The 25,997-nt window shown below is 45.5% G+C and overlaps 2 protein-coding genes across 9 annotated transcripts in view; one reads left to right on the forward strand and one right to left on the reverse strand.

The window, feature by feature from the left end:
- The first annotated feature begins 2,928 nt into the window (after positions 1–2,928).
- The window catches only part of CCDC66 (coiled-coil domain containing 66), a 43,413-nt gene continuing 20,344 nt past the window's right edge, over positions 2,929–25,997 (forward strand). For 2 of the 8 annotated variants that reach the window (XM_031952223.1, XM_031952227.1), the window contains exons 1-10: positions 6,169–6,187; positions 8,827–8,891; positions 9,876–9,901; positions 16,205–16,649; positions 17,389–17,554; positions 17,793–17,896; positions 19,525–19,652; positions 20,599–20,700; positions 22,225–22,401; positions 25,660–25,791. In XM_031952223.1, the coding sequence (XP_031808083.1) occupies positions 16,205–16,649; positions 17,389–17,554; positions 17,793–17,896; positions 19,525–19,652; positions 20,599–20,700; positions 22,225–22,401; positions 25,660–25,791 (1,254 nt within the window). In that variant the 5' untranslated portion in view covers positions 6,169–6,187; positions 8,827–8,891; positions 9,876–9,901. Of the gene's footprint in view, positions 3,069–6,168; positions 6,188–8,826; positions 8,892–9,875; positions 9,902–11,387; positions 11,452–14,397; positions 14,504–16,204; positions 16,650–17,388; positions 17,555–17,792; positions 17,897–19,524; positions 19,653–20,598; positions 20,701–22,224; positions 22,402–25,659; positions 25,792–25,997 lie in introns of those variants that run through there. The other 6 variants (XM_031952240.1, XM_031952233.1, XM_031952258.1 and 3 more) reach the window with 6 other exon arrangements.
- Positions 25,566–25,997, reverse strand: part of TASOR (transcription activation suppressor) — a 96,454-nt gene continuing 96,022 nt past the window's right edge. Inside the window, exon 25 of the mRNA XM_031952204.1 lies at positions 25,566–25,690. Coding sequence (XP_031808064.1) covers positions 25,656–25,690 — 35 coding nt within the window. The 3' untranslated portion in view covers positions 25,566–25,655. The remainder of the gene's footprint in view (positions 25,691–25,997) is intronic.

The following is a 25,997-nucleotide window of genomic DNA, read 5'->3' on the forward strand; positions in this document are numbered from 1 at the left end:
ATGGTGAGCCCAGTGGGGCTAAAGAGGGAGGAAGCTAGGGAATGAGCTCTAGACTGCCTAAGGAGGATAAACCAGCCCAGACAGAAAGATCAAGCACCTATCAGAAGAGGGATCAGGCCTGTGAATGGCCACTGCATTTCTAGTAGATGCAAAATAGAGATTCAGTCTTTATATATGTATATATAATATATATAATTATATATAATATATATAATTATATATAATATATATAATTATATATATTATATAATAATATAATAAATTATATATATATATATCCCTGTTGGGATTGCTCCCACCAATACTTATGAATAATGCACTTTGTTGGGCTGCATTTAGGGGAGGTGCCCCTGTATGTGCTTTTTTGTGACTCTGTGTCATTGCCTGCTCCCAGACATTCAGGGAAGCCATCTCCTTGACAATGCTTGATACAGCAGCACCCACAAGTGGCTGCTTGACAAAGGTGTGGACAGTAGTGGCGATGATGCTGAGCTTCCACAACCAAGGCAAATCACAGGATTCTAAGCAAACGGAGCCTTGAAGGTCATCTAACCCAATCCCATGATTTTATAGAGGAGGAAACTGAATCCCAATGAGTTAATCAATAAATCAACAAACCTATTATGTGCCGGGTACCGAGCTACAAAAAGAGTCTCTTCCCTCAAGGAGCTTCTCTTATGCACAGAAGGAACAAAAAAGACACAAAAAAGTCAACAACTCCAAATTTTGTGTTCTCCTGACTGTATAATATGGAACACAATAATTGAATGAGATTAAGTGTTGTTTGTTTTTTTAAAATGTCCAAGTCAGTTGGATTTCTAATTTCTAAGCTTCTGACAGAGTGAATGTTTTCCACTGCGGGCCATTCCTGCAAACTGATGGATCTGAAATCTAAGGCGTGTCCTGATACTCCCCGGGATTGCCATTTCCTTAGCTCCTTGCTTCAAAGAGCTGGCGTTTTTATAGCACTTTGAGGTTCCCTAAGTGTTTTCCAAAAATGATTCCACAACAACCCTGGGACTTTTTAGATAATATTATTATTCCCATTTAGCAGATGAGGGAACCGAATCGGGCAGAGACTAACTTGCTAGGATCACTCGGTATCTAAAGGGAACCCGGGTGTTCTTGACTCCAGATCCAACCTCAGGGCGGGAGGATTTTTGCCATGTTTTTCCATCCTGGAGGATCTCTGCAACAAGCAGGACATGTCCCTAAAACAAGATGATGTCTAACTTTTGGGTGTTCACGTATGTGTGTATGTATGTATTAAAGTTCAGGAGCGTCCACCGTGTGAGGGAGTGAGGACTTAGTTTTTATGTTATCAGCCAAGAAACATTTTAAAGAGCCTACTGTGTGTCAGGGTTATCAGCCAAGAAACATTTTAAAGAGCCTACTATGTGTCAGGATTATCAGCCAAGAAATTTTAAAGAGCCTACTATGTGTCAGGGTTATCAGCCAAGAAACATTTTAAAGAGCCTATTGTGTGTCAGGAAGAGTAGTGAAAACTAGGGATGTGAGAAGGGGCAAGATTCAGCCGCTGCGCGCTAGGCTCTCAGGTAGGAGCCCCGCACATCCCCGGTAGGTGCCCCAAGCGCTCCCGGTAGGTGCCCCGCGCGTCCCAGGTAGGAGTCCCGCGCGCTCCCGGTAGGAGCCCCGCGCGTTCCCGGTAGGTGCCCCGCGCGCTCCCGGTAGGTGCCCCGCGCGTCCCAGGTAGGAGTCCCACGTGCTCCCGGTAGGAGCCCCGCGCGTTCCCGGTAGGGCCCCGCGGCCTCGTAGGTACCCACGAGCCCCGCGCGCTCCAGTAGGTGCCTCGCGCGCTCCCGGTAGGAGCCCCGCGTCCCAGGTGGTGCCCGCGCGTTCCCGGTAGGAGTCCCGCCGTTCCCGGTAGGTGCCCGCGCGCTCCCGGTAGGTGCTCCGCGCGTCCCAGGTAGGAGTCCCGCGCGCTCCCGGTAGGTGCCCCGCGCGCTCCCGGTAGGGGCCCCGCGCGTCCCCGTAGGAGCCCCGCGCGCTCCCGGTAGGGGCCCCGCGCGCTCCCTGTAGGAGCCCTGCGCGTTCCCCGTAGGTGCCCCGCGCGCTCGGTAGGTACCCCACGAGCCCCGCGCGCTCCCGGTAGGTGCCTCGCGCGCTCCCGGTAGGAGCCCCGCGCGTCCCAGGTAGGAGTCCCGCGCGTTCCCGGTAGGAGTCCCGCGCGTTCCCGGTAGGTGCCCCGCGCGCTCCCGGTAGGTGCTCCGCGCGTCCCAGGTAGGAGTCCCGCGCGCTCCCGGTAGGGGCCCCGCGCGCTCCCGGTAGGGGCCCCGCGCGCTCCCGGTAGGGGCCCCGCGCGCTCCCGGTAGGAGCCCCGCGCGTCCCCCGTAGGAGCCCCGCGCGCTCCCGGTAGGCGCCCTGCGCGTTCCCCGTAGATGCCCCGCGCGCTCCCGGTAGGTGTCCCGCGCGTCCCCCATAGGAGCCCCGCGCGTCCCCGGTAGGAGCCCCGCGCGTTCCCCGTAGGTGCCCCGCGCGCTCCCGGTAGGAGCCCCGCGCGCTCCCGGTAGGTGCCCGTGGGCAGGAGACGCTCGGGACAAGCTCGTGCACGCGCCGGGTGCATTTTCATTCATTCTCTTGGACCCAAGGCAAGCAATGTTTCGCTCGCCCCCCACCCCGTGCGAAGGTCACACACACAACAGGCGCCTAATAAATGCTCGGGGACGGACTGGGCGCGGGCTGTCTTGTTTCCCCGGCAGCTCCCGCAGCTTCGGGAAGAACCGCTCCGCGGGCCTGGAACGGAGCGGGCTCCAGGAGGAGGCGGGGCCGGAGCGCGTAGGAGGCGGGGGCCAACGCGGGGGCGGGGCCAGCTCCGCGACGCGCTCCGCCCCATCCCTCGCAGGCTGACGCACCCCGGAGTATCGCCGGCTCCGATTGGCTCCGAAGCCCGGCACAGGCAGCCCGTACCTACTGCGCTTATTGGGCGGCTGTGGCGACGGCGGCGGCTGCGGCGTCGGGGCAGGAGAGAGGGGCTCCTGCAGCGGCAGACCTGTCCGCCGTGCGGTGAGAGGCCGGGGCTCGTGCCCTCTCGGGGCCATGAACCTGGGGTAAGCGGAGGGAACCGGACTCTTGTCGAGGAACCGAAAAATAACCCGGGCGGACCGGGGCCGTATTCGGAGCGAAGCTCCTGGCCCCGCCCTCGGGGCGCGAATTTAGGGTCCTACTGTGTGTCCCCCGCGCACATCCCCCTTCACTAACCCGCTGCCCGCCCCGAGCGCTTGTTGGGTCCCTCGGTCCTGCCCTCAGGCTGGCGGGTTTGGTGGGAGGAGGGAGGGATGCCGAATGTGACTGACCCTCCGCCTTGTGTTTCTGCCACTTTCGGGGCGCGGGGAGGTCCCACAGGCCGGCAGCCTCAATAAAGCGCTGACTGTGTGTCGGCCACGCCCCTGCTGGAGGAGACGAGACGGGAGATGCCGGGGTCCTCAAGGGCGGGGTGACAGGGGGCGAGGGATCACGTGGCCGGCACCCATTCCCCCCCCCCTCGCCGTGGCCCCGCCCCCTGGTGTCCGCTCCCCGTGAGGGGGGTGGGGGCGCTGGCTTTGGGCACGAGTGTGACACGTGTGATGTGCTGCGTTGTGTGTGTGTGTAAGTGATCCGCGTGACGTGCGCAGGTTAGTGTAGCGCTGTGATGTCTGGGCTCTGTACGTGCGACGGGCGCGGGGGATGCGGCGGTGATGAGGGCGAGCTGGGCGGTGCCGCAGACAGCCTCCTGCCCTCCGACGGACATTCTTTCAGTGACCACGTTTCTGGCGAGGAAACGCCCGTAGAGACGGGCTCATTTCGGGGGAACTTTGGCAGTCCCTCAGACAAGGCTAGTTGTTTCTAATCTGCCCCTCTCTTCTCTTCCTCGCCACACGGAGGCTGAAGATTTGCCAGATCTTCTCCATGTTCCTTTAAGCAGGGTCCCTTCTCTGTGGAGATGGGCTTCCAGAGGTAGACAGAGATTTCTAGGGGACTTTCTGAGGGGGAAGGGAAGATTTGTTAAGTGCCTACTGTGTGTCAGGCTCTGGGCTAAACGTTTTTACAATAGGTACAACCCCGGGAGCTAGGTGCTGTTACTGATCGCCGCGTTACAGTTGAAGAAATTGAGGCAGTGATTAATCTGGTTCCGGGTCATCGGGCTAGGAAGTGTTTGAGACTGAACTTGAACGAGCCCTTCCTGCTCCAGATGTGGCTGGAGACTGAACTTGAACGAGGCCTTCCTGCTCCAGATGTGGCTGGAGGTGGTGGGTTGGTGCAGTGGTGCAGAAGAATGGACCCCAGACGGAGTTTAGTCCTGCCTCTGTTGCTTTTTTTTGGTAGAACTTTAGGCAGAATTTTTTTTATTTCGGGTTGGTCTTAGTAGCATTTTAGTTTTTTTTCCAGTTATATCGAATGTTCATTTCTGGGTTTGTTTGGGGTTTTTTGAGGCAGGATGAAATGACTTGCCCAGGGCTGCACAACCGGTATCTGAGGCCAGATTTCAGCTCCGGTCCTCCTGACGCAGGGCTGGGGCTCTTTCCACAGCACCACTCAGCCACCCCATTAACCATTCTTTTTTTTTTCCCCAGTCTTGAGTTCCAAATTCTCTCAGTTACCACCTCCCTAAGAGGGTAAGCTGTTTGATGTTAATTATATATCCTTGAGGCAACTTTCAAAGTAAATACAACGTTGTTTAAGGGGAGTACCCAGACAACTGGGGAAGATCAGGAAAGGCTCCTCTTGGAAATGACATGAACCCAGCTTTGAGAGAAGCCAGAGGCTTTAAGAGGTGGGGGTGAGTAGTGGCACTTGGACAAGAGCTGAATGTGGGCACCAAGAAGCAGCCACCCGTCTGCTGAGAAGGGGAAACCGAAGCCACCTTCAAAGGGCTCAACTTGCCCAACAGAGAAGTTTGTCTTATCACCAGGAGGAAGCTATTAGCAGTTCTGTTGTTGAGTGGAGAGGAGAGAGTTTGGAAGAAGGGAAACGGCAAGCTTTGAGTTCAGTCATCCTGGAGGAAGGAGAGGGTAAACTGGATGTCAGGGGGGACCTGCAGCCTCCGAGCCCGGATTCCATCCCCAGGGATCTTGCCTTTCATCATATAGAAACTAGCTGCAAATAAAGTGTTTTGTGAGGCTGGCTTGGGGCTCCCCAACCTCAGGGAGCTTAGAGTCAAGGTGTTGTGGTTGCTGCTTGTCCTTCATTCTCAAAGACGAGCATGATATCAGGGTAAGGTTGCTATGACATACAGGTGAACTGGATTTGAGGGAGAGAGGGCTGGGCAAGGTTGTCCACCTCACTGTCCCCTCCAGAGCTATCTGGTCCGGTGGCCAGATAGAGATGGCCCCGGATTCAGTGGGAGACCTTGGCCTTTTCTTTGGCTCATTTCTTACCGAGCCTTAATCACTGAATGGATGTCACTCAGTCAAACTGAGACCTATTGAGGACCTTAGCTTAAAAAGGCTGAGGCAGGTGATTTTGCACAGCTTCTCTCATTCAAATCCAATTCACCTTTATGTCATGGCATCTCCTCCCTAATGTCATGGTTGTCTTTGAGAATGAAGGACAAGCAATAACCTCTGAATAAGAGCTGCCCTACTGAGAAGTGAGTAACACAGATTCCTCTCTCCTTCCCTTCCTCCCTTCCTCTCTCCTTTCCTTTCTTCCTTCCCTTCCTCTTTCCTTTTCTTCTTTCCTCCTTTCCTCCCTTCCCTCTTTCTTTCCTTTCTTTCCTTCCTTCCTCCCTCCCTCCATTCTTCCCTTCATTCCTCCCTTTCTTCCCTCCTATCTAGGGGTCACAGTCAAATAAGGTATTAAGGAAGATGTGTTCAAATAATTCTGTATTAAATGAATGTGAACATATCTGCCAACACCTGGTGGCCCTTTTCTCTGACTCTTGGAAGTATTAGTGTTCCCCTGAGCTAGCTGCTTTTCCCCTCTCTCAGGGTAAGACCGTGTTCTCTGCTCACCCTTGATGTCTTTTTAGTATGTGATACCCTCTGTGTGTCTTTGCATTTTTCTTTAAGTTGCCAGTCATTTTGATTCTTTAGAGAGAGAGGTGTTCCGTGCGTCATAGCAACATGGCATCACCAGGAGAATGTCAGGTGTTGAAACATGTTCTTCCTGCTCACCATGACTTCCAGGACCTTCAAGTCTTAGCACTTTGTAAAGCTGTTGCTTGGGGTTTCCTTCATTTCATACTCAGGTATTGTTTCAGAGGGAAAACCACCCAGCCCAGACTGATCATATGTCATCATTTATTTTGAAGCTTTAGCAAGAAAACTCCCCAACTTTGATTAAGGAGAATAAAATATTTTCATTATAATTGAGCACTCAAAAACATTCACTGAGGACTATATCAACTACAGATCCAAAAAAATGTGCTGAGAACTAGGCTTTTGGGGGCATAATTGCTGGTCTTTTCCCAACCATGTACAGTGTCTGATATGGAAGTTTTTGTGAAAAGAAAAAAGCCTGATTTCCTACAACTGCCACACTTACTTTCTGTCATTAAATGTTTCTCAAAACATATTTACGTCTAAGAACAAGAAAAATTAATGAAAAAAACCATGCTCTGCTTACAAAGAATTAGAAACCCACAGAAAACCCTGATTCCCTGCCTATTTGAGGAAGAATCCTAGTCCAAGTCTCCAAGGCACATGAAGATTTACCCACAAAAAATGTTTTACCAAAGCCCTGGGAGGCAGGTGTAATGCCAGTATTATCCGTTTGACAGCTGAGCCAAATGGGCTCCAGATTTCTAAACAATGGAAAAAAGGAGAACCGCAAGTCTTATTGGAAGAGACTCGGAGGTACTCTGCTCTGAACAAAGAACGTTTCCCAATTTGTTCAGTTCACCGAATAACAATAAGAAAAAAAAAGTGTTTTATTTTCTAGTCTAATTGACTTCTCAAATAATACTAAGCGCTCACCCTTTTATTGACCGCCTCATAACCCCAACATGTGGTGGGTGGAGCGTTCAGAAATCATTTCCCCATTTTGCAGGTGAGGAAAACAAAGAGACAGAGAATCAGTCACCCAGTGTGTGTGAAAGGTAGGTTTTGAGACTGGCCTAACTGCCCCAGACTCACTGGGACTTAGTGGTAGGAAAGATCCTGGAGACGTGCCCAGAGGGTGAGCTGGTGGTCTGGAGTAGTTGACCCACAGAATTATTAACAGACAGGAATACCTCTAGAGCAGGGATACATCCTTGACCTAAATGTCTCAGAAAGCTTGGCAGATTACAAGGGAGAGCTCAAATCCTCTGGCTGCCTCAGTATCCTTATCTGTAAAATGGGCATCTTAATAGTGCCTTGCTCCCACCGCTGTTGCTAAGATTAAATGAATTAACTTTTGTAAAGTGCTTAGCCCAGTGCATGGCACATGGTAGGCACTTAAGGTTCTTAGTAAATGCTGTTTCCTTCCTTCCAAATAAGGAGATTATCGCGTGATGAGAACTAACAAGTACTTTGTGAGCTGGTCCATGGAAGAGGTGCTCTCCAAGAGTAAGACACAGAGCCCTCCCAATACCAAACATCACAGGCCCTCAGTGACAGCGGAGGGGGGACTTCTCTGCCACGTACCCCATTATCTACTGTGGTTATTCTTGTGGGTAAAAGTTCATGAAGTTTTGTGCTGCTGGTTTTCTTGGCAAAGAGAGGAGAGTGGTTAGCCATTTTCTTCTCCAGCTTACGTTAGAGATGAGGAGACTGGCAGGATGAAGGGATTTACCCGGGTCCCATGGCTAGTGTTTGAGGCCGGGTTTGAATTCAGGAGGATGAGCTTTCCTGATTGCAGGCCCAGAGCTGTGCCCTATGATAGCTGTGGTACCTTGCTGAATATTAAAGCGTGCTGTCTTTAACAGTGGAGTCCATCTTCCTAATCTTTCAGATTTTTCTGCTTTGAGTTGGTGCATGTTTTGTCCCCTCTGATAAATTTGTGGGTGTTGAATCCTTGTTTCTATAAGTCAAGACAACCTGGGGTTTTTTTAGCGCTTCGTGATTTGAAATACACTTTTCTCATTCTCTCCCTTTGGCATGGCGAGATTGTGCACTTCCCCACGGCCCCATTGGTAGGAAGGTTGGAACTGAGGCCACAGCTGAGGTCTTCGCACTTGAAGATCAGTGTTCTTTCCATTATACCCCGTCTTACTTGACTCCAGATGTTTTCTAGTATAAAACTCACATATTATTATTGCAATTGTTGTTTTATTTCTCATTGGATATTTCTGTCTTTAAAAGTCAGGTCAGGTAACATTACTTCATCATGTTGGATTCTGGAATAGAATATTTCCCTTCTGGTTTGTCCATACAAAATAAACAAAAAGTGCTATTGTCTCTCTTTACTAAAGACTTAGATTGCTAAGTGGTGGAATTATGGGAAGAGATGGAGAGCAGGGGCCATGGGTATTTGACTGAGCCTACCATGGTGCCTGGCCCTTTCTTAATGACTCTAAGGTGTCGTTGCCTGCATTGATGGTGCTTTGTAGGCTACACATCTTATAAGAGATTGATGATTCTCCAGTGGCTTACATTAATAACAATAAAAAGAACAATTTACTAATTAGATATCATTTACAAATCAAGACCTATTCAGTGAGAAATGTTATGAAAATTTTATTGTGATATTTTATCCCTTTTAAAAGTCTTTGCCAGGTTAAAATTCATTAATAGTCTAAATAAACCAGTATAGTATGGGTGTTATTTACAATAATTTTGTGTTTAATTGCGCAACAAATGCTTTTCATCATTCAAATTAAGGTTTTTGGTTAGTAAGCCTACTCCAATGTAAGGGTTCATTGTTCTTTAAAAATAAGTAATGCTGAGTAACTTTCTGTTTTCATAGGGATGGATTAAAGCTTGAAACAGAATTATTGGATGGGAAAACAAAGCTAATATTGGCTTCATATGGTATGGTGCTTTTATAATTATAACTGAGATTATTTTAGAGGCTTACAAATATATACCCCCCCAAAAATTCCAGGGAACTTGATTTTTAAATGAATGCCTTATTATTATATTTGGTGCTGTTTTGCTTTTATTAACTCTAGCCTGGGTTACACCTGTCATTTACATTTCCTCTTTTAAAATGCTAGTAATGGCATTCAGTGCTTGAGCATTTGCTTTTATCTGGATATTTAGATTAAGTTTGAGGCCATATTACTTAATTTGTTTTATCATTGAATTTGTAAATTTATAGAACTCATGAAAATATTGTATTTATTCTCTTTGGGAATGGGGTATCTTCCTGTTTCCTGATGAGTTGCAAATGAAATTTAATTCCACATTTATGTTTTTGCATATAGAAATTTATTGAATTTTAGAAGTCTTAGTGTGTATATATTATCTTGTGATGACACTTGCTGCTGAAGTGTTGTATGCATTTTCTAAGTTTGGTTTATATTATAAGATATTAAATATAGAATTAATTGGTAAAGACTTCTCATCATTTCTATTTCATAGAGAATTGCTATCACCAGCATATTATATATCTTGTCTCATGAATTCTCTGCCCTTTGTAATAACAATTATTACCTCTTACTTGAAATATGACTAAGATTGACAATAAGGCAAAAATATTCTTCCTTGGCTTCTAGAAAAATTGTCATCTTACCCAAATAGAGGCCTTTAAGCGTGCACATGATGTGAGGATTTGGGGTTCTTTTGTCAGGGAATTGTATTATTCTTTAGTAATCTGCTTTATGAGCCCTGGTGTTAAATAATGGAAAAATGCTTATTATGGTAACTGTCGCAGTGAAACTACTTCTCAAAGAAGAGCCATAGGTTTATGCTGTTTTCTACCTTGAAAATATTTTTAAAATTAATTTTGATAAAAATGCTTTCAGTATTGTAACTTTTTTTTGTTAATAACTTTTCCCCTTTTCTCTTTTGCAGAACGTAAACCAAAAACTGCCACAAAGGTAAGCAAACTAATTTTTACTATGTACCTCTGACTAGCATCAAATACAGTTCTTAAAATCGTTTTCATAAGTTTTATATTAAGAATAAGAGAATTAAAGTATTCTGGAGAGGTCATCCAGGTTGTTTCTGGGGCCTCAGACTGGTCTAGAGTTGAACTGTACCAAGAATGTGGGAGTTGTCTCTTTTTTTCCAAAGCACTGTTCTGGTAGTCTTTAAGGGAAAAAAAAAAAAAGTATGCTTTTACTTTAAACCCTGTTTGTAAGTCACTTTATTTTCATTCTTCCCTTTCTTATTGAGTTCTTGTTTATTTTCTTACATCAAATCTCTTGCTTTCATATGATGCTCATCTTCTGTTCTTTTGAGAACTTTCCTGCAGTCGCCATGCTCTTGCCATCATTCTCCAAAAGAGCTGCACGTGTACTCTGTTCTTTGTACTTTTCTCTCTATTTTTCCTCCCTCTTTTTGAACTTCTTGACACATACTAGGAGCTTACTAAAATGCTTGTTAATTTGAAATTCTTCCTCTTCTTTTCCAAAACTAATCTTTGCCATCCCTTTGGCCCACTTGGGAAATAATTTTTAGTACCACTTCGCCTCCTGCTCTTGAGACACAAGTCTGTCTTTGCCATTTTAATCTACCTGTGGTGCTAACTTATCTGTGAGAGAGATGGATGAATGATGGTTGGACGTAAATATAGACATAGATATATAGTGCTTCTCATTCCAGGCATTGGGTATTGCTTTATGATCTTATTTAATCCTCACAACTCTGAGGGGGGAGATGCTGTGATCTCTATTTTACAGTGGAGGAAACTGAGGCAGGTGGCAGTGACCTTGCCCATCTAGTAAGTTTCTAATGCTATATTGGAATTCCAGTATTCTTCATTCCAGACCTAGTGCCCTACCTACTGCTTCACCAAGTTGCCATTGTTGTGTTTGTGTGTGATACAGTGAATAGATGTTGTATATACTTATGTATGACCATGCACATGTAATCTCTGACCTCAGACCTCCACCAAGGTAGAGCCTACATTCTTTCAAGAGAGATCTTTCCACTTTTGTACAAGTCCAATTACTAGAGAGTTTTCCTGATAGCAAATAGACACGTTTTCAACTTTGCACCTTCTCGCCATTGCTCCTGGCTAGGGTCAAACAGAAGAAATCAAATCCCTCTTCATCAAGATAGCACTTGAAGGTAAAGATCCCATTCCCTTTTTGAGTCTTCTCTTCTCTGGCCTAAACATGCCCACCCAGATCCCTCAGCCAAGCTTCACGTGACTTGGACTATCCAGAAGAAAATCCTCTGCCATGTGCAGAAGGCGAGCCTCTGCTCTCGTAGCCCAGGATGGTCTTACCCTTTAAAGCTACCCCTCCCACTACTTATTCATGAGCTTGCAGTCCACCAGCCTTTCAGACATGTCTTCTCTTTGTTTGACTTGAAAGCCTAAAACTTTATAGTTATTCCTATTGAATTTTATTTCGTTAGATACTCCAGCCTGCTAATACCAACTTTGGATCCTGCCTCTCCTCTACTCTACCATTTCTCCCAGGTCAGTGTCCTCTGCCCAGTGAGAGCGTGCTAGCTGGGACTCCATTTCAACTGCTCTTACGAGCACAGATCCCAAGAGACCTCATCCTGACTGTCACCGAGGCTTTAGCAACAGCTCTTAAAACTCAGCTGTTTGTTCAATTTACATTGTTTGACTGTTTGCTAGTTCAACCACATCATGTCTTCTTCTACCAAATAGCAGGAGGTGCTTTTTCAAATGTTTTTGCAAAAATATAAGTTGGAAACTTTAACTATAGCATGCAAATACAGTCAAAATGAGGTAAACTAAGATACAGCTCCAAGCACAGTCAATTTATTTGTGATTTTTACATAGAAGCAAATGATCTAAATGGTCACTCAGTTAATGAGTTTTAGAAATATTATTTGGAGGAAGTCTTCTTGATTCTTAGACTATTACTATAACATAAAGATAATAGTAGCTTATATAAATAAGATAACAAATATTGAGAAGCTGTACTGTTATAATACTGAACTCTCTTTTTGCTGCACATCTAATAAGGGTCACTTGGGGGTCTGATTCTCTAGTATTTTCAAAACTCTTGGTCCTCCTTTCAAAATATGGGCATTTACAAATGTTATCACTGTTATAAGTCCTTTTTAGTAATAGGCTGAAGCAGAAATGTGGTTAAGGCTTTGGACCATTTCAGAGAGAGATTATAGAGTTTAATGCAAGGGTAGTTTCTACCTCCAGATTTTTAATTGCCTGGAGTCTTGTACTAGGGATATTCTCACAGACTAAGAAAATTTTCATGGATAATTCCTAGCCCTTTACACTTGGGAAAGTCAGTAATGTGGTGTCTGTAATTTATCCATCAATATTGCGTGGTCCCTTGATTCTCTCAGTACCATGAGCTCTAAACCTAAACCCAGTTGCGTAGTTAATTTATAATTTAAAGCCAGACCAAAATAGATCATAAAATGGAGCAGGGGATCATTTAATTTTTAAAATAGCTTAATTATTCTTTCAAAGAAAGGTAAAAATAATTCTAATTGAGATAAATTGTAAGCCTCTATCATTTCTAAATACATTGGTTAGGTTTGGGATTAGAAAAAAGTAAAACTTTTGGTTGTCAGAGTTACACAGGATCTGGAACACAAAGATGTAATCTGAGTGATCTGGAACACAAAGACATGTAATCTGGGCCATCTGGAACACAAAGACATGTAATCTGGGGTAGTTAATCTAGGTGATCTAGAACACACAGAGGTGTGATCCGGGGTGGCTGATCCAGGTAATCTAGAAGAGAAAGACAGATCAACCAGATTCCATGTCTTTGTGTTCTAGATCAGCTATCCCAGATTATGTCTCTGTGTTCCAGATCACCCAGATTGTGGGATCTTTGTGTTCTAGATCACCAGGATTAGCTATCCTGGGTTACATGTCTTTGTGTTCTAGTCATGTGGATTAACTATCTCGTGTTACATGCCTGTTTTCTGGATCGCCTGGATTATGTGTCTGTGTTCTAGATCGTTTGGATTATAGATTGTGTTATAGATTGCCCAGATTATGTGTCTTTGTGTTCTAGATCACCTGGATTAACTATCCCGAATTAAGTGTTTTTGTCTTCTGGATCGCCCAGTTTACATGGCTTTGTGTTCTAGATTGCCCCAGATTTTATTGCATGTATTAAATCATTTTCTGGGCTTCTTAAATACAAAAATCCTCTATATGTTTATAGCTCATCATTCAGGATCTTCCATTACCCCAGTTTCATCATTCAGAATCCTGTAGGGTAATTGTTGAAGGCACCAATCAATTGTTCAACCACTAATGTGTAATTGCCCCAATTGTAGCAGGTGATGGGAATACTCAGCGCAAAGAATGAAAAATTCCCTATTCCGGGATTCTTGAGTTAAATGTTTACAGATCTAAAACCATATCATGAATGTCTCTTTTTCCCTGTAAGACACTTTACATGCCCTTAGATTTATTTAGTCATTGTCTCTTTCTTACTATAATATGATCCTTTCCATAGATAGATTATGGCTAAAGAATGCTGTTATCAGAAAGATTCAGCATATGTTTCCTTGATTTTTTCTTTGCTTCAAAGTCAAACCCATGGGTTAAAAACAAAAGACACTCATTAAATTTACTTTAAAAAAGAATAAAATAGAAAGTAGCCACCAAAAAAAAATCTAGTTGAAAGTTCCAGGTAATTCATTGATTTCCAATTCATTAGTTAACCATTGCAGATTGTAGCCCATCTCTGTCTTCTCATTTTTTCTGATTTTTCCTTTTATTTATTTATGTTACTTTCCAAAAATTCTGAGTAAAGTGAACCTCCTGATATACTAGAAGCCTTCTTCTATGTCATTAACAGTCAGTCGGTGGATGCCAGTGTAGTTCCCTGGCTTCCCGTTAATTATATCTTAATAGATATTCATTGTCTATATTTATATTTTCCCTTCATTTCCCATATCTCATCCCTGAAGCGTGTTTGAATAAATCAGGTCAAACTTGTTATAAATGCTCTAAACATTAGGCTAAGGATTTTGTATTATCTCCTAGAAGCAATAGGAGCCACTGAAGATTTTTGAATGAATATAATGAGACCTGTTTTTTAGCAATGTCACTTTGGCAGTTTTGTGGAGATGGGATTAGACACAGGCAGGGAGACCAGTTAATTGAGCTGTTGCAGTAGTCCAGGTGAGAGTTGTGCAGCATCTGAAATTGAGAGGAGCATGGACAAGTGATGGGGTTAAACCAACAGTTCTGGGACATTGGCGGGACCTGGTGGGAGAGGGCGACTAGAAAGATGGCTCCACACAGAAATAAGAATATATGAAGGATGATTTCAGAAGAAAATGAGTTCCTTTTTCTGGTGTCCTGTTTAATGCCCAGCAGACAGTTGGTGCTTAGGGGGTGGTTGAAGCTGCATAGTTAATCTCTGTAGAGATAATGATTAAATACGTGAGAGCTGTTTAGGTCACTACTGACAGCCTTCAAGGATGACAGAAGTGAGGATTCAGCAAAGGAGACGGAGAGGGGAACGAAAAGGAAGACCAAGAGAGCAGCATCACAGAAACCCAGGGTGAGAGCAGAATGGAGTCTGGCAGGGTCCCCAAAATATCAAGAAGAATGGCAGCTGAAAAGGCCCTGAGGTTATCAGTTAGCCTTGAGCTGTATTTGCCATCATCTTTTTTTATTCCCCACCTCTTCCTGCCCCACCTTGCTCCTTGGGTTGATAGGTGTGTGTGTACCCTGCACACACAGTACTTGCATTGGTCTGGATTGGAGATTGGAGAATCTGGTTCAGTTCTTTGTTGGCCATCTCTGGCACTTCATTCTTTGGGGTGGATCATAATGATTTCCTTGATGGTGGTCTGTCTTACACTTAGGAGCTTTGTGAGTCGAGCTAGTCTCAGGTTCCACAAAATGATGTTACTTCTTGTCTTTGGACTTTACCTCCCCAAAGAGAACCTTGAGACTTCGATTTACTTGAAACTACTTCTGTGTTCTGATTTATTTAACAAGAACGTGAACTGTGAAGTGGTTTGCTTCCATTACTTGTATACTGAGAGTATATTCTTACTTGGTCAGGACCACACATTTAACAGTATCTGCAGTAAAAGCAGAGTTTATTAGAGGTCTAAATACTATGTGATTCTGAGCATTGTTTCCATCACTGCATGGGACCGGCATGGGGCTGGGGTCCATCTTGTAGTTTTCTTTGTTTCATGGGTTGCCCATGAATTGCCCATGAATTTTGTATGAACCAAGAATTCATCATCTAATTGCTAGCACGCTTAGACTGGGCTGTAGACACAGCCTTCTGTCTTCAGACTTCCTGGCTTGGTCAGACCTGGTGTGGTGGGTTTCCAGAAGCCAGGGTCATAGTGGACCAGTGGCACTGGAGTGGGAATTCTGACATTATCTAGATAATTCAGGCTTGAATGTTAAATGTATGGTCAATTCACAGCTCTGTATTGTTCTTGTCTCATTTGAGTTAGACCCTCACACAGATTAACAAGTGGCTTTCCCAAAGGTCAGGTAGAAAAAGAAAGGACAATGCAGATTGGGAAAACTGCACAATCCAAGCACATGAAAGTGGGGGGGATGCTCAAGATGTGCCAGGAAGCAGTGAGGAAGAGCTGCTGAAGCAAAGGCCCAGGTTCCAGAACACCTGATGGGTCTGGGGCCGTTGGGAAGATGGGTGGAAGCTAGGCTTGTTCTGAGGATCCCTTCAGGTTTCTTGATCAAGATAAAATAAAAGAATCAAAGACTGAGTAGAATCCAGCCATAGGAATGAATGATAGTATGATCTTAGGGTTTTGCGAGTGGGGAAAAAAGAAATTTTGGAAATAAAAAAGGATGTGATGAAGATTCCAGAGTTTCCAGTTTGCATTTTTTTCTGAACTGGAAGAATAGTGATATCTTGGACAGAAATGGGATAAGTGGGGAAAGGGCCCTTTTTTGGGAGATTGGGGAGAGGATGACAAGAGAAATAGCTTGGGACAGCCAAGTGGAGATGGCCTCCGGGCAGCTGGAAATCAAGTTCTTTCCCACTTCTCTAAAATTAAATGACCAGCTAATCTGTTGCTGTTGACACCACCATTAAGTGAAACTGGCTGCAAGTTAAGAATCAGTGTCCAATAGGAAAGTGTCCTGTAAGTCACAACTAAGTAGCATAAAGAACCACACTTGGAGGACACGTGACAAGGAAAACTTCAGGCTTGTGCTCTTCATTTCATGTTGCTTTTCACATAAGAATCTAACTGCACTGTTTTAACAGATGGGAATTAAGGCCAGGATTCCAAACCAGCCTTTGAGAATACCACAGACCGGACATATTCTTAAATCAACACAGAACACTGACAGCAGGAATGGAAGCCTTTTACAGAAGAGTAGGACTGCTTCTGAATCTTCACTGGCAAAAGGAGATAAAAGCAGAAGGATTTTCTCACCAGCTAGCTGTTTCTCAAGACACGACACAGATAACGATCATCTTTGTATGCAGAGAAACATTACAGTCGAAACTCCCAACACATGGAGGACTAAAAATTACAAACAGTCTGCAGTATTTAAACAGAAACCTCAAAAAAAACACATCATAGTTGAAGATCTAAAGAATAATTTGGTTTGTCTAACTGAGGAACAACTACAACAGATTTTGATGGCTGTTGGCCGAGGAAATGGACCTATTTCACAGATGGAGAATGGAAAGAAAGAAGAGAAATGTAAGATACTTTTGTGAAGCCTTGTAAATTTTAGAGAACGTGCTCAAATTTTCAGAATTAAAATTCTGCTTTCATACGCTAATAACCTTAAGATTAAGTTTCTACAGCTATTGTTATCTCTACATTTAGGATGTCTGCCTTATTAGAAATGAAAGGTTGAATAGATAATCCAAGATTCATTAGTATTTGTTTTTATACTTAAATTTGAATGTTCATAGTTTGGCTATTCTGTAAAGTCAGAGTACTGATAAATGACAAAGCCTTATTAGAAAAAATAAGATCTTGTTAAAAAAAAAAGTCCATCAGGAGCTTTGAAAACCTTCCCCCTCTTGCTCCTTTCTTTCTCTGTCCTCCTTTGGCCTCCGTCCTCCTTCTAGTCCCCGAAATGTGCATGTCATCACACAGTCTTCCTCTGATGGTTAGGAGGGACAGCTGGGCTTTCTCTGTTTTCTGGCTCACAGGCTCTTAGGGAATATGGAGATAACGCCGAGCCTTACGTAAAAATCTCTTTCCAGTCTGGGCCCTAATGGAGCCACCAGATGAGAAGGAAACAGTGGTGGCGGTGTCAGCAGAGAATTAATTCGGTGTCAACTGGGAAAGTTATCTGGATAGAATTAGGCACGGACTGTATTTGAGAAAGTTTTGTGATCAAAATACCAAAATGTATCAGCCATATAGAAAATGTGTGTTATACATATGACAAGTATTCATCTTAAAAAGATACATTTTATTTTCCCAGGTCAAAATAATTTACATTTTAACAGTTTTTCTAATGAGTCAAAAGATGAGAACATTATGGGATTACTTCAAAAAACTGAAAATGTTTCGCCTCTCCCAGATGAAAATAACTCTGGCTTAAACAAAAAACAGAAGACATCTAAGCAGTATGAGCAGAAATTTGCCGTGTATGTAACTTTTTTCTATTATTTTTGTTGTTTTTGTTATTGGTCCTATGTACAAGAAAACTTTTTCTCTTACGTGTCTAAGCAGTCATTATTCTGGATACAGAAAACGATGTAAAAGACTAGTTCACCATTTCTGGGACAGATTTTACAAAGTGCATAAAAGTAAGATTGCTTCTGGTTTTTCTTTTTTTTTTTCTTTTTTTTTTTTTGTTTGTTTGTTTGTTTGTTTGCTTCCTAGAAAGACAGTATGGAAACCGGCCGATATGTTCAGTACTCTGGGGGAGAGAGAGAGAGATAAAAGTTTGTTGGAAGCAAAGAAATTCCAGTGGAGGAAGGAGCTAGGTATATATTTTGTGTACTTTTTAATTAAACTTTAAGTTGTAATTTTATTGTTAGAATATTGTCATTTGACTGGGCAGTTTAAACGCAATTTTGGGGTATAGTATAAAAACATTTACCAAGTCCCATCTATTTGGAAAGCATCATACCAAGCACTGGGGTTATAAAGAGAAAAATGGACAAACAGTTCTTGCTCTCCGGGAGCCTCAATTCTACTGGAGAATATAACATCTGTGAAATAGGGAAGAGGAGATAATTGTAAGGGAGAGCAAGCTGTAAAGTTGGGGGGGGGGGGGTCAGGAAAGGCTTCCCATAGGAGGTGGCCCTTCAGTGGAGCATGGAAGGAAGCCAGGGATTCCAAGAAGCAGAAGAAAAAGAACATTTTGGGCCTGGGGAGCAGCCCCTGCAGAGGCCGATGGGGCCAGAGTGGCCGGTGTGACCCAGAAGCCCGTGGGGGAGGGCTGGAAAGGCCCAGCGCAGAGTGACCCTGTCAGACTCGTGCTTTAGGGCAATGGCTTTGAGGCAGGGAGCTTGGGAAAGCTTGGTCAGCCAGCCTTCCACAGTGATGTGGCCGCACGTGAGGAGAGGGATCCCATAACGAGAGGCCGACGGGGGCAAGGGAAAGAAAGACACGAGTTCTGTGTGGGGGACTGTTCACGTGCTGGGTTCCTACGCTGCTGGAGACCCTTGAAGCCAGAGGTGGGCGGCAGCCATCTGGCCTGTTTAGCTCCTCTATCTGAGCATGATCCCAAACCCCTATGGCCCCAATGTAGCTCCAGGCCAGCTAAGGAGACAGCTGCTGAACTGCTCAAGTCTAACTGGGCCTCTGGGTGTCACTGGGACCTCAAATCTCCACAGAACCTTTAATGCTCCTGAGTCTGTTAAAGCAGAGAGCTTGGGAAAAGCCTCAGAAAAGGTTAACTGGCAGATGGGGTTGGGGAGAGAAAGGAAAGGAGGAGGGAGGGAGAGCAGAGTGGATTGATGATGGAAATGCTTGAGGACATTCACATCAGAATTCTGTGACTAAATACTGTCAATTGGAGTACATCCCAGTGTTGTATGATAGAGAGTAAACTGTAAATGACTATTCATGATAACTATCCCGGAAATACTTTTTGTTTGGAAACGCCTTTGTGATTCCTGAGCACCCTGCTGAGAAGGGCACCAGGCACGTGTGATCCGGGCCCTTAAGCTGGTTTGCCGTGTTATACTTGGCCTTCATGTGCTGCCAGGTCCATCACCCATGAGTGGGTCACTATTTTCAGGAAACCAGTTTCCTGGGCTAACTGATCCTTGAACATGAGGGCAGCGAGCATTTTCTGCAGATCATTGTGAGGCAGAGATGCTAACTTTCAGCACCCTGCACTATACTTCGTATGCAGTATGTTATCCTAACTTAGGTTCAGCTCTAATCCATCCTAATTTTTTCTTTTGAAAATTCATGTATTCTGTTAACTACAGTATTTAACCTTTACATTCCTATTCTTTGACTGTTTGGGATAACAGATGGGGAAATATTTGGAAAAAATTAAATATTTTGATCATCTTGAATAAGCCTCAATAAAAGAAAGTGCATTTAGGAAAATCAATTGACTTTGTGCCTCATTAGGAAAAAAAAAATTTATTTAAAGATGAACAGGTTGCACTAAAGAAGAAAGAAAAAGAAAAAGCAGCCTTGGAAGAGCAGAAGAAATGCCCGTGGGACAGACCGAGGGACCCCAAGCTCATTTGGGACAATTTTCACTCAGAGGGGTCGGAGGTAAGGATTGGCAGGCAGCTGCCCGCACACATGCGGAATGGCTCCTTTCCATTTCAGTTTGTCTTCATGTTTAGCCATGTTCTTATCGCCAGCATCTCCATGTGTTTTAATGTGAGGCTTTTCAAACTAAGGACACCCTTTCCCAGAGTCCGCCACCCCCTCTAGAGCTCTCTCTTTTCACAGAGACACCCTGTGCAAGCACCCATGCTGGAGTGCCACTCTGCACTAAGGGGAGTCAGGAGGGAACGGATCGGCTTCCTGCGGCCTTCCATTGATCTCCTTGTCGTTAAGATGTCCAGCCCCATCAAGGGCTTTGGGTGCTAGGTGCTGGCTTAGGCCGGAAGCAGACAGTGACCTTACTGTCCAGTTAGGAAGCAAGGGATCAACAAAGCAATGAAAGAGGCAAAAACCAGAAAGGAGGGGTCAGCCTGGTAGGGGAGAGGTCCTGACTTAGGAGTCAAGGATCCGACTTCAGATCCTCCCTCTGTGACCGCTTGGGCAGTTCCTCTGCCTTGTGCCTCATTTTCCTCATCTGGGATAGAAGAGGGTAGAAGTTAGAGAGCACTTTCCTCCAGCTCGAAATCTGAGACTCAATTAATTCCAGATTCTAATTCTAGATTCTGTTGTGATAATGGATCACGAGGTGCTGGAATGTCTGGGCTAGACCCCAATACCTTCTCTGGAAAGGGATGGGAGGCTCCCAGCATGGGGCAGGCCTCAGCAGGGGAGCTGAAACTGGGAAGACAAACCTTCCTAACAAGTAAATCGCCCAGAAACCTCTGGGGCTGGCGAATAACCGTACCCCGCATTTGTGCAGTTGAAGATGGACCTGCCCCACAAGCTCTTGTCCTGTCCTGTGGTTCGCCCCATTTAATTCTGTTTTCTTTTCCGGCTTGTCTAGCATCTAGAGAACACAGCAGCTAATTTTCATTCATCTTCTCCCTAGTGCTCAATGAGCCCATCTAGCATTCTCTCAAGGTCACCTAACCCGAGGCTGTCTGCCCATCCTGCCGGGGACTCAGTACCTGGGACTAGCCAGACTCTGGAAGTAAGTGTGTAAGTGTTCAGTTCTGAGAGCGTAGGGTCACAGGCTGGTGGGAACTCAGAGGCCGGAGCTTGGCCTTGGAATCAGAGCCTCAGGCTGGGAGCTGCCAGGGGCTGGGCCCCCTCCCTTCAGCCCCCAGAGGGCACATCTGCACCCATCTCCCCCCCCCCTCCCACTCGGGACCCTCTGATGGCTCAGACATTCTCTCTGGCATTCACAGCCCCCTCCCACCTTTCAGCCTTCTTCCCTGTTACTTACCCCCCACCCTCCTTGCCCTTGGCTCTTGGCTGTTCCATGTTCAAGAGTGTTCATGTTCTCTCTGGCCATCCCCCATGCCTTATCTGACGCCTGGGGGCTGGCTGCTGGCTTGGGAAGCAGCTAGAGCACTTCCAGGCTGGTGACTTGGTCGCCCCTGGGCCTTTCCCCTTCTCTGTCTTCTTCATTGGCTCTTGGCTCTGTTACAGACCTTTTGAGACAGTTCCCAGAATCCTTTGGGACTGCTGGGTCACCAGAGGATCTGCCAGTAACAGAAGTACCTCTCCCTTCTGGGCTACTTACCTAACTAAGGTTGGGGGGGGGGGGGTGAGAGCCTCCTCCTGGGCCTCGCTGCCCCCTCTGCCCTCTCCCAGCATTTCCCTCCGCTTTCGTGGGCCGTTTAGCGTGGGAGGGCCTGGAGGCCAGAGCCTGTCTGTGTAAATGTCTTCCCATTTCTTTTTGAGCTCTGTCCGTCCTTTGCTCCTTGGCGTCTGCCAGGATCCTCTGACCTCTGACCTCTCTTAAGCCCCGAACCCCCATCTCCTGAACGTGCTGCGCCTCGTAGCTGCGCTCACTCTCTTTGTGGCCTCCCCAAGACCAGGCCCCCCCACTCCAAACCTTGATGGTCCCTTTCCCGGGCTGTGACAGCCAAGGCCTGCGGGGGCCACCAGACAGGCCTCCCTTCCCTCCTCCCATCCTGTTGGAGTCTCCTCTGGGTTTACATCATTGTGATTTTCCCATCTGTCCTGCAGGGGGCAGCCAAGTGGTGTCTGACCCGTGTGTTTGGTCTGGACACACCCCTCTCTCGCGAGTCCGGTTGTTACCAGCTAAAAGTCAGGGGTGGAAGTCTGGCCCTGAACCAGCCAGAGAAGCGTCCGTGCTGGGGGCCCTCGGACTTCCGCCCAGGGCTCGGCACCTGCTCCTGAGGAGACTGCATCCTGGCAGAGCCAGAGTGAGGCAGCTGGGGGGTTTGGGGGTGGGCAGAAGCAGGATGAGTCCGGCCAGCACTGTGGGCCTCCCCCAGCAGGCATTTAACAAAGGTATTGACTTATGTCCAGGAGCATTGATTAAAAACTTACTGTTTGCCTGGTACTGAGGAGACCAAAAAGGCCCCAGTCAGGGAATGTTTCCTTCCTTCTCCCAGGGATAAGGAGGACTGAGGCTTCCAGGACAGCAAGGATCTGCTGTGCCTGCTGCTTGATGTGAAGGTGGGGCAGGTTTTTCTTTTTTCATATGAACAGTTTCTCTGTGGTGCTTCTTTTTTATCCCCAGATAACATCTCTTGGTGAATTTGACTCTGCTACTGAGGAGACCCCAGTTTCACAGAATGCTTCAAGGGGAGAATCCAGCGAGGCTGGTCCCAGCAGCTGCAGCGCCCCCCGTGGGAAGCCCACCACCTTTAGTTCTCCAGATCTGCCAGCAGCCATTCGCACAGCCTTTGTTCTAGGGGTGAGACTTAACACTTTCCTGATTTTTTTTTTTTTCCTTCTTAGTCTTCCTACCCCTTCAGGGCTCTCTTCCATCAGGGTTGCTTCCATGCATATGTTATGTCTTCATAAACTTATTTAAAAGGTTCTCCCCCTACTACGTATGTATCTTGGATGTTCCTGCTGGTTTTCATGTTGTTGCTTCCCATTGGAAAGTGAGCTCCTTGAGAAAAGTGGCTGTTTTAACCTTTCTTTTTCTTCCTATTGTGTGGCACAATGCCTGCAAGAGAACAAGTACCTATTAAGTGCCTCCAGACTGATGGTCAGCATTAAGCACTGTGTGCAAAGCCTAGGGATCCAAAGACAAAAATCAACTCCTGCCCTCAAGAAGCAACTAGGATTGCTCCAAGATCACTGTGTCTGACCTTGAGGCGATACCTATCCCCCGAGTTAGACAACAGAAGATAGATTTGCCTCTGTCGTGATCTCTGTCCAGTGCACGGTCCAAGTAGATGAGATGTTCCCTTCAGATGCTCCTGTTTGCACATGCTGTTGTGCTGATTGTGTGCAGCCCGGAAGTTCCATTGAGCCACCACATTGAGATCCATGAACTTACCCCAAAGAGGAAAACCACATTGATGAATGCCTCTTGTCCCAATTGGTCAGAACTGATGTCGTGGACATTTGAGGGCACAATGAGTTGGAGTTAGAACTTGGTAGAAGACTCAGGAAATCAGAGAAGAAAGCAGATTTAAAGGTGAAAGGGACCTTAGCACCTAAAGCCAGAAAAGTCAAGGCTGGGGCTCACATAGCCAGGAAAGATTTGAGTTTTTGGTAGAATTGTTTGTTTTTGCAGTTTGGGTTATTTTGGTTTCACAAGAATAGGTTTTATTTCATTAGAAAATGTATGTTAAAAACTGAACCTCAGCTCCATGAGAAAAATGTTAACTGCACCTTAAGTGAAATGTATTTTTCTCTGAGAGGAGAAAGAAAGGACATTTACTGCTTTTAGCCACCATCACGATCTTAGCTTCCCCTCCCTGCCATATCAGAAGGGGTTCGTTCGGGCATGAGTCCGAGCAATGACTACTGGGAGCCCCCGGCCCCCTGGCTGGTACTCTGAGAGCTGCCACCATAGTTAGAGAACACATCAACTGGGCCCCCTCGTCTTGTAGGCCACTGCCATTTCATAGAGGAAGAGTAATCAGAAAATATCTGTTATGTATAGAAAAATGTCATTCCTTGATGTCCCTAGACCTTCCCCTTTGTTTACATTCATGGACAACTCAATGAAAGCCAGATTACTAGATAGATAGCAATGGGATGGGAGTGCCCTGATCATGGTACATCAGTCACATGGGACACAAGCACAGAGAAAAAAGAAAAAGCACAAGTCAGAGAAGGGAGAAAAGCCACCTTTACTTTCTAAAGATCACTCGGACCAAAAGGAACTTGGATTGCTCAAGGACCACAGGACTTGTGGAAAGCCAGGTGGGAAAACAAGTCAAATTCTGATTGGCTCCATCTCTTCTCCAAGCCATTGGATCACAGGGGAGGAAAGGAAGGAGAGAGAAACAGAGAGATAGAGACAGAGAATGTGTGTGTGTGTGTGTGCGTGCGTGTGTGTATGCGTGCGCTTATACATGCTTTGGTGTAGATACATCTTGGGTTTTTTTGTTTGTTTTTTTCTTCATCCAAAATTCAAGAAGGAACAGAGGGGTATGACAAGGATACCCTGGAAAGTACTCTGAGAAACTCTTGAAACGTTGAGTTCGCCCAACCCTGCTGAGGATGAGGATGACTAAAAATGAGCAGGGGCCTGGCATAGCATTTCTGGCTGCTCCCACTGTACCCCATGATAACAGCCCCGTTCCTTTGGTTCTAATCAAGCAGCTGACAGGCACAAAGTTGTTCTCTCAGGTACTTGTTGCCGTGCTCCTACAAATACTCATAGTCTGCTGCCTGCAAACACGGTGACCTGGACCAGGTCAGAAGGCGGGAAGATCTTGTAGTCATCCTGCTCTGAACCACCTTCCATCCTTCAGCTCCATCTGTGTCCTGTTTTGGGGGTCGGGGCAAGAAGAGGTCCACTGATACTACAGCATCAGTAACTCCTAAGGACTGCATTCTCATCTGGGATTTCCTCAGCAAAGCTGCAGCAGTTCTCCATCTCTCCAGTATAGAAACGACACTGAACCACCCAGGACAATCAGGGCAGTGACAACAAGCCTCTGCATCCGTCTCCCTCAGGCAGTGCCCCAGCATGTGGACTTAGACTGCAGGTTCAGGGCTGTGACTCTACACTATGCTTCCTTTGAAGAGAAGACTGCATCGGGAAAGTGGCAACAGCTTTGGAGGCTCTCCTCCAAAGCTACGGCTCCTGGTTAAAACTAATGGGTTTCCTGTGATATTATATGGCTGCCATATGTGTCACAAAAAGTCAGCCAGTCTGCATCGATGTAAGTCACAGCATGTTTCCAGTGGCATATTGCAGAGGATAAGCAGCATAAAGGCATGAGGGAAAGGACATGCGCTGGTCATGTCAATGAAGAGGTTGACAGTGTGCTAAGGGACCCTCGTAATAGGATAATGTAAGCACTGTCTGTAAAATAAAAGGGCCTTCCCCATGTTAGTCCCCCCCCCCGGGGAAGGACTGGTAAGAGACCCCGGACAAGAATCAGTTGTAATAAGAAAGAATGGCTGGATTAGAGTTAGTTTTGTCCGAAGACCTGTGCTAGTGAAATCCCAGGTCCAGCCAAGGAAAAATTTGTGTATAAAGGGCATAGGGGTTAGTATTATATGCTGAAAGGTGGGTGGGGGAAGGGAAAAGAAGATTAAGGAGAATTATCTCAGCAGGATGTTTACATGAACATTTGTAAGAGAGGTCAGCAAGCTGCTCCTGGGCAACCAGCAAGCTGGGAGTGGCTTTTCCATTTTAAAACCAGGTTTTATTGTATTTGGAAAAATGAGAACCATTCTTAGCTGAGGAGCCGGCAGGGAACTTTGGTGGGCCAGCCAGTTAGCACACCCCTGAGCTGTACAAAGGAAGAGAATGGGGGAGAAAATTGGCCAACGCTCGAACCTTCTTATCGTCTGATCTGGTCAAGAGAAGAAAGAGTGTACACACGGAGCTGGCTTCAAAAGTATATTTCAATCAACAGGGGAATTGTTTTTTGTCAGAATTAGTAAGTTATTTTGAAGATAGAAATAAGTAATGAGATGGCGCTGTTCACGTCATTATCCTTCCCTATCACTTCATGGCCTGTTGCCTCTGTTCTAGGAAGCTGCACCGCTGGAGCATCCTTTCAGTGCTGTGAAGAAAGAACAGCAGAAAAAGTGGATTGAAGAACTGAACAAACAAAAGGAAGAAGATAAGCAGAGAAAGCTCCAGGAAAAAATGATATATTCAAAGGTAATTTCTTTTAGACTTGTGGAATAATTTTGACTTTAAAACCAGTTTTTGGACTTCAGTTTTCCAAAAGTGAATTGAGATTGTGTTGGAATATAGTAGATGATGTACAGTGGATGTAGCAAATGAATTTTTTCGCTGGTATTGGTTTTGATTTACTTATAATTATTTTTAATCCCATCTCAATTTCATTTTATTTACTTATTCCA

The sequence above is a fragment of the Sarcophilus harrisii genome, chromosome 1 (assembly GCF_902635505.1).
Source record: "Sarcophilus harrisii chromosome 1, mSarHar1.11, whole genome shotgun sequence".
Classification (NCBI taxonomy): domain Eukaryota; kingdom Metazoa; phylum Chordata; class Mammalia; order Dasyuromorphia; family Dasyuridae; genus Sarcophilus; species Sarcophilus harrisii.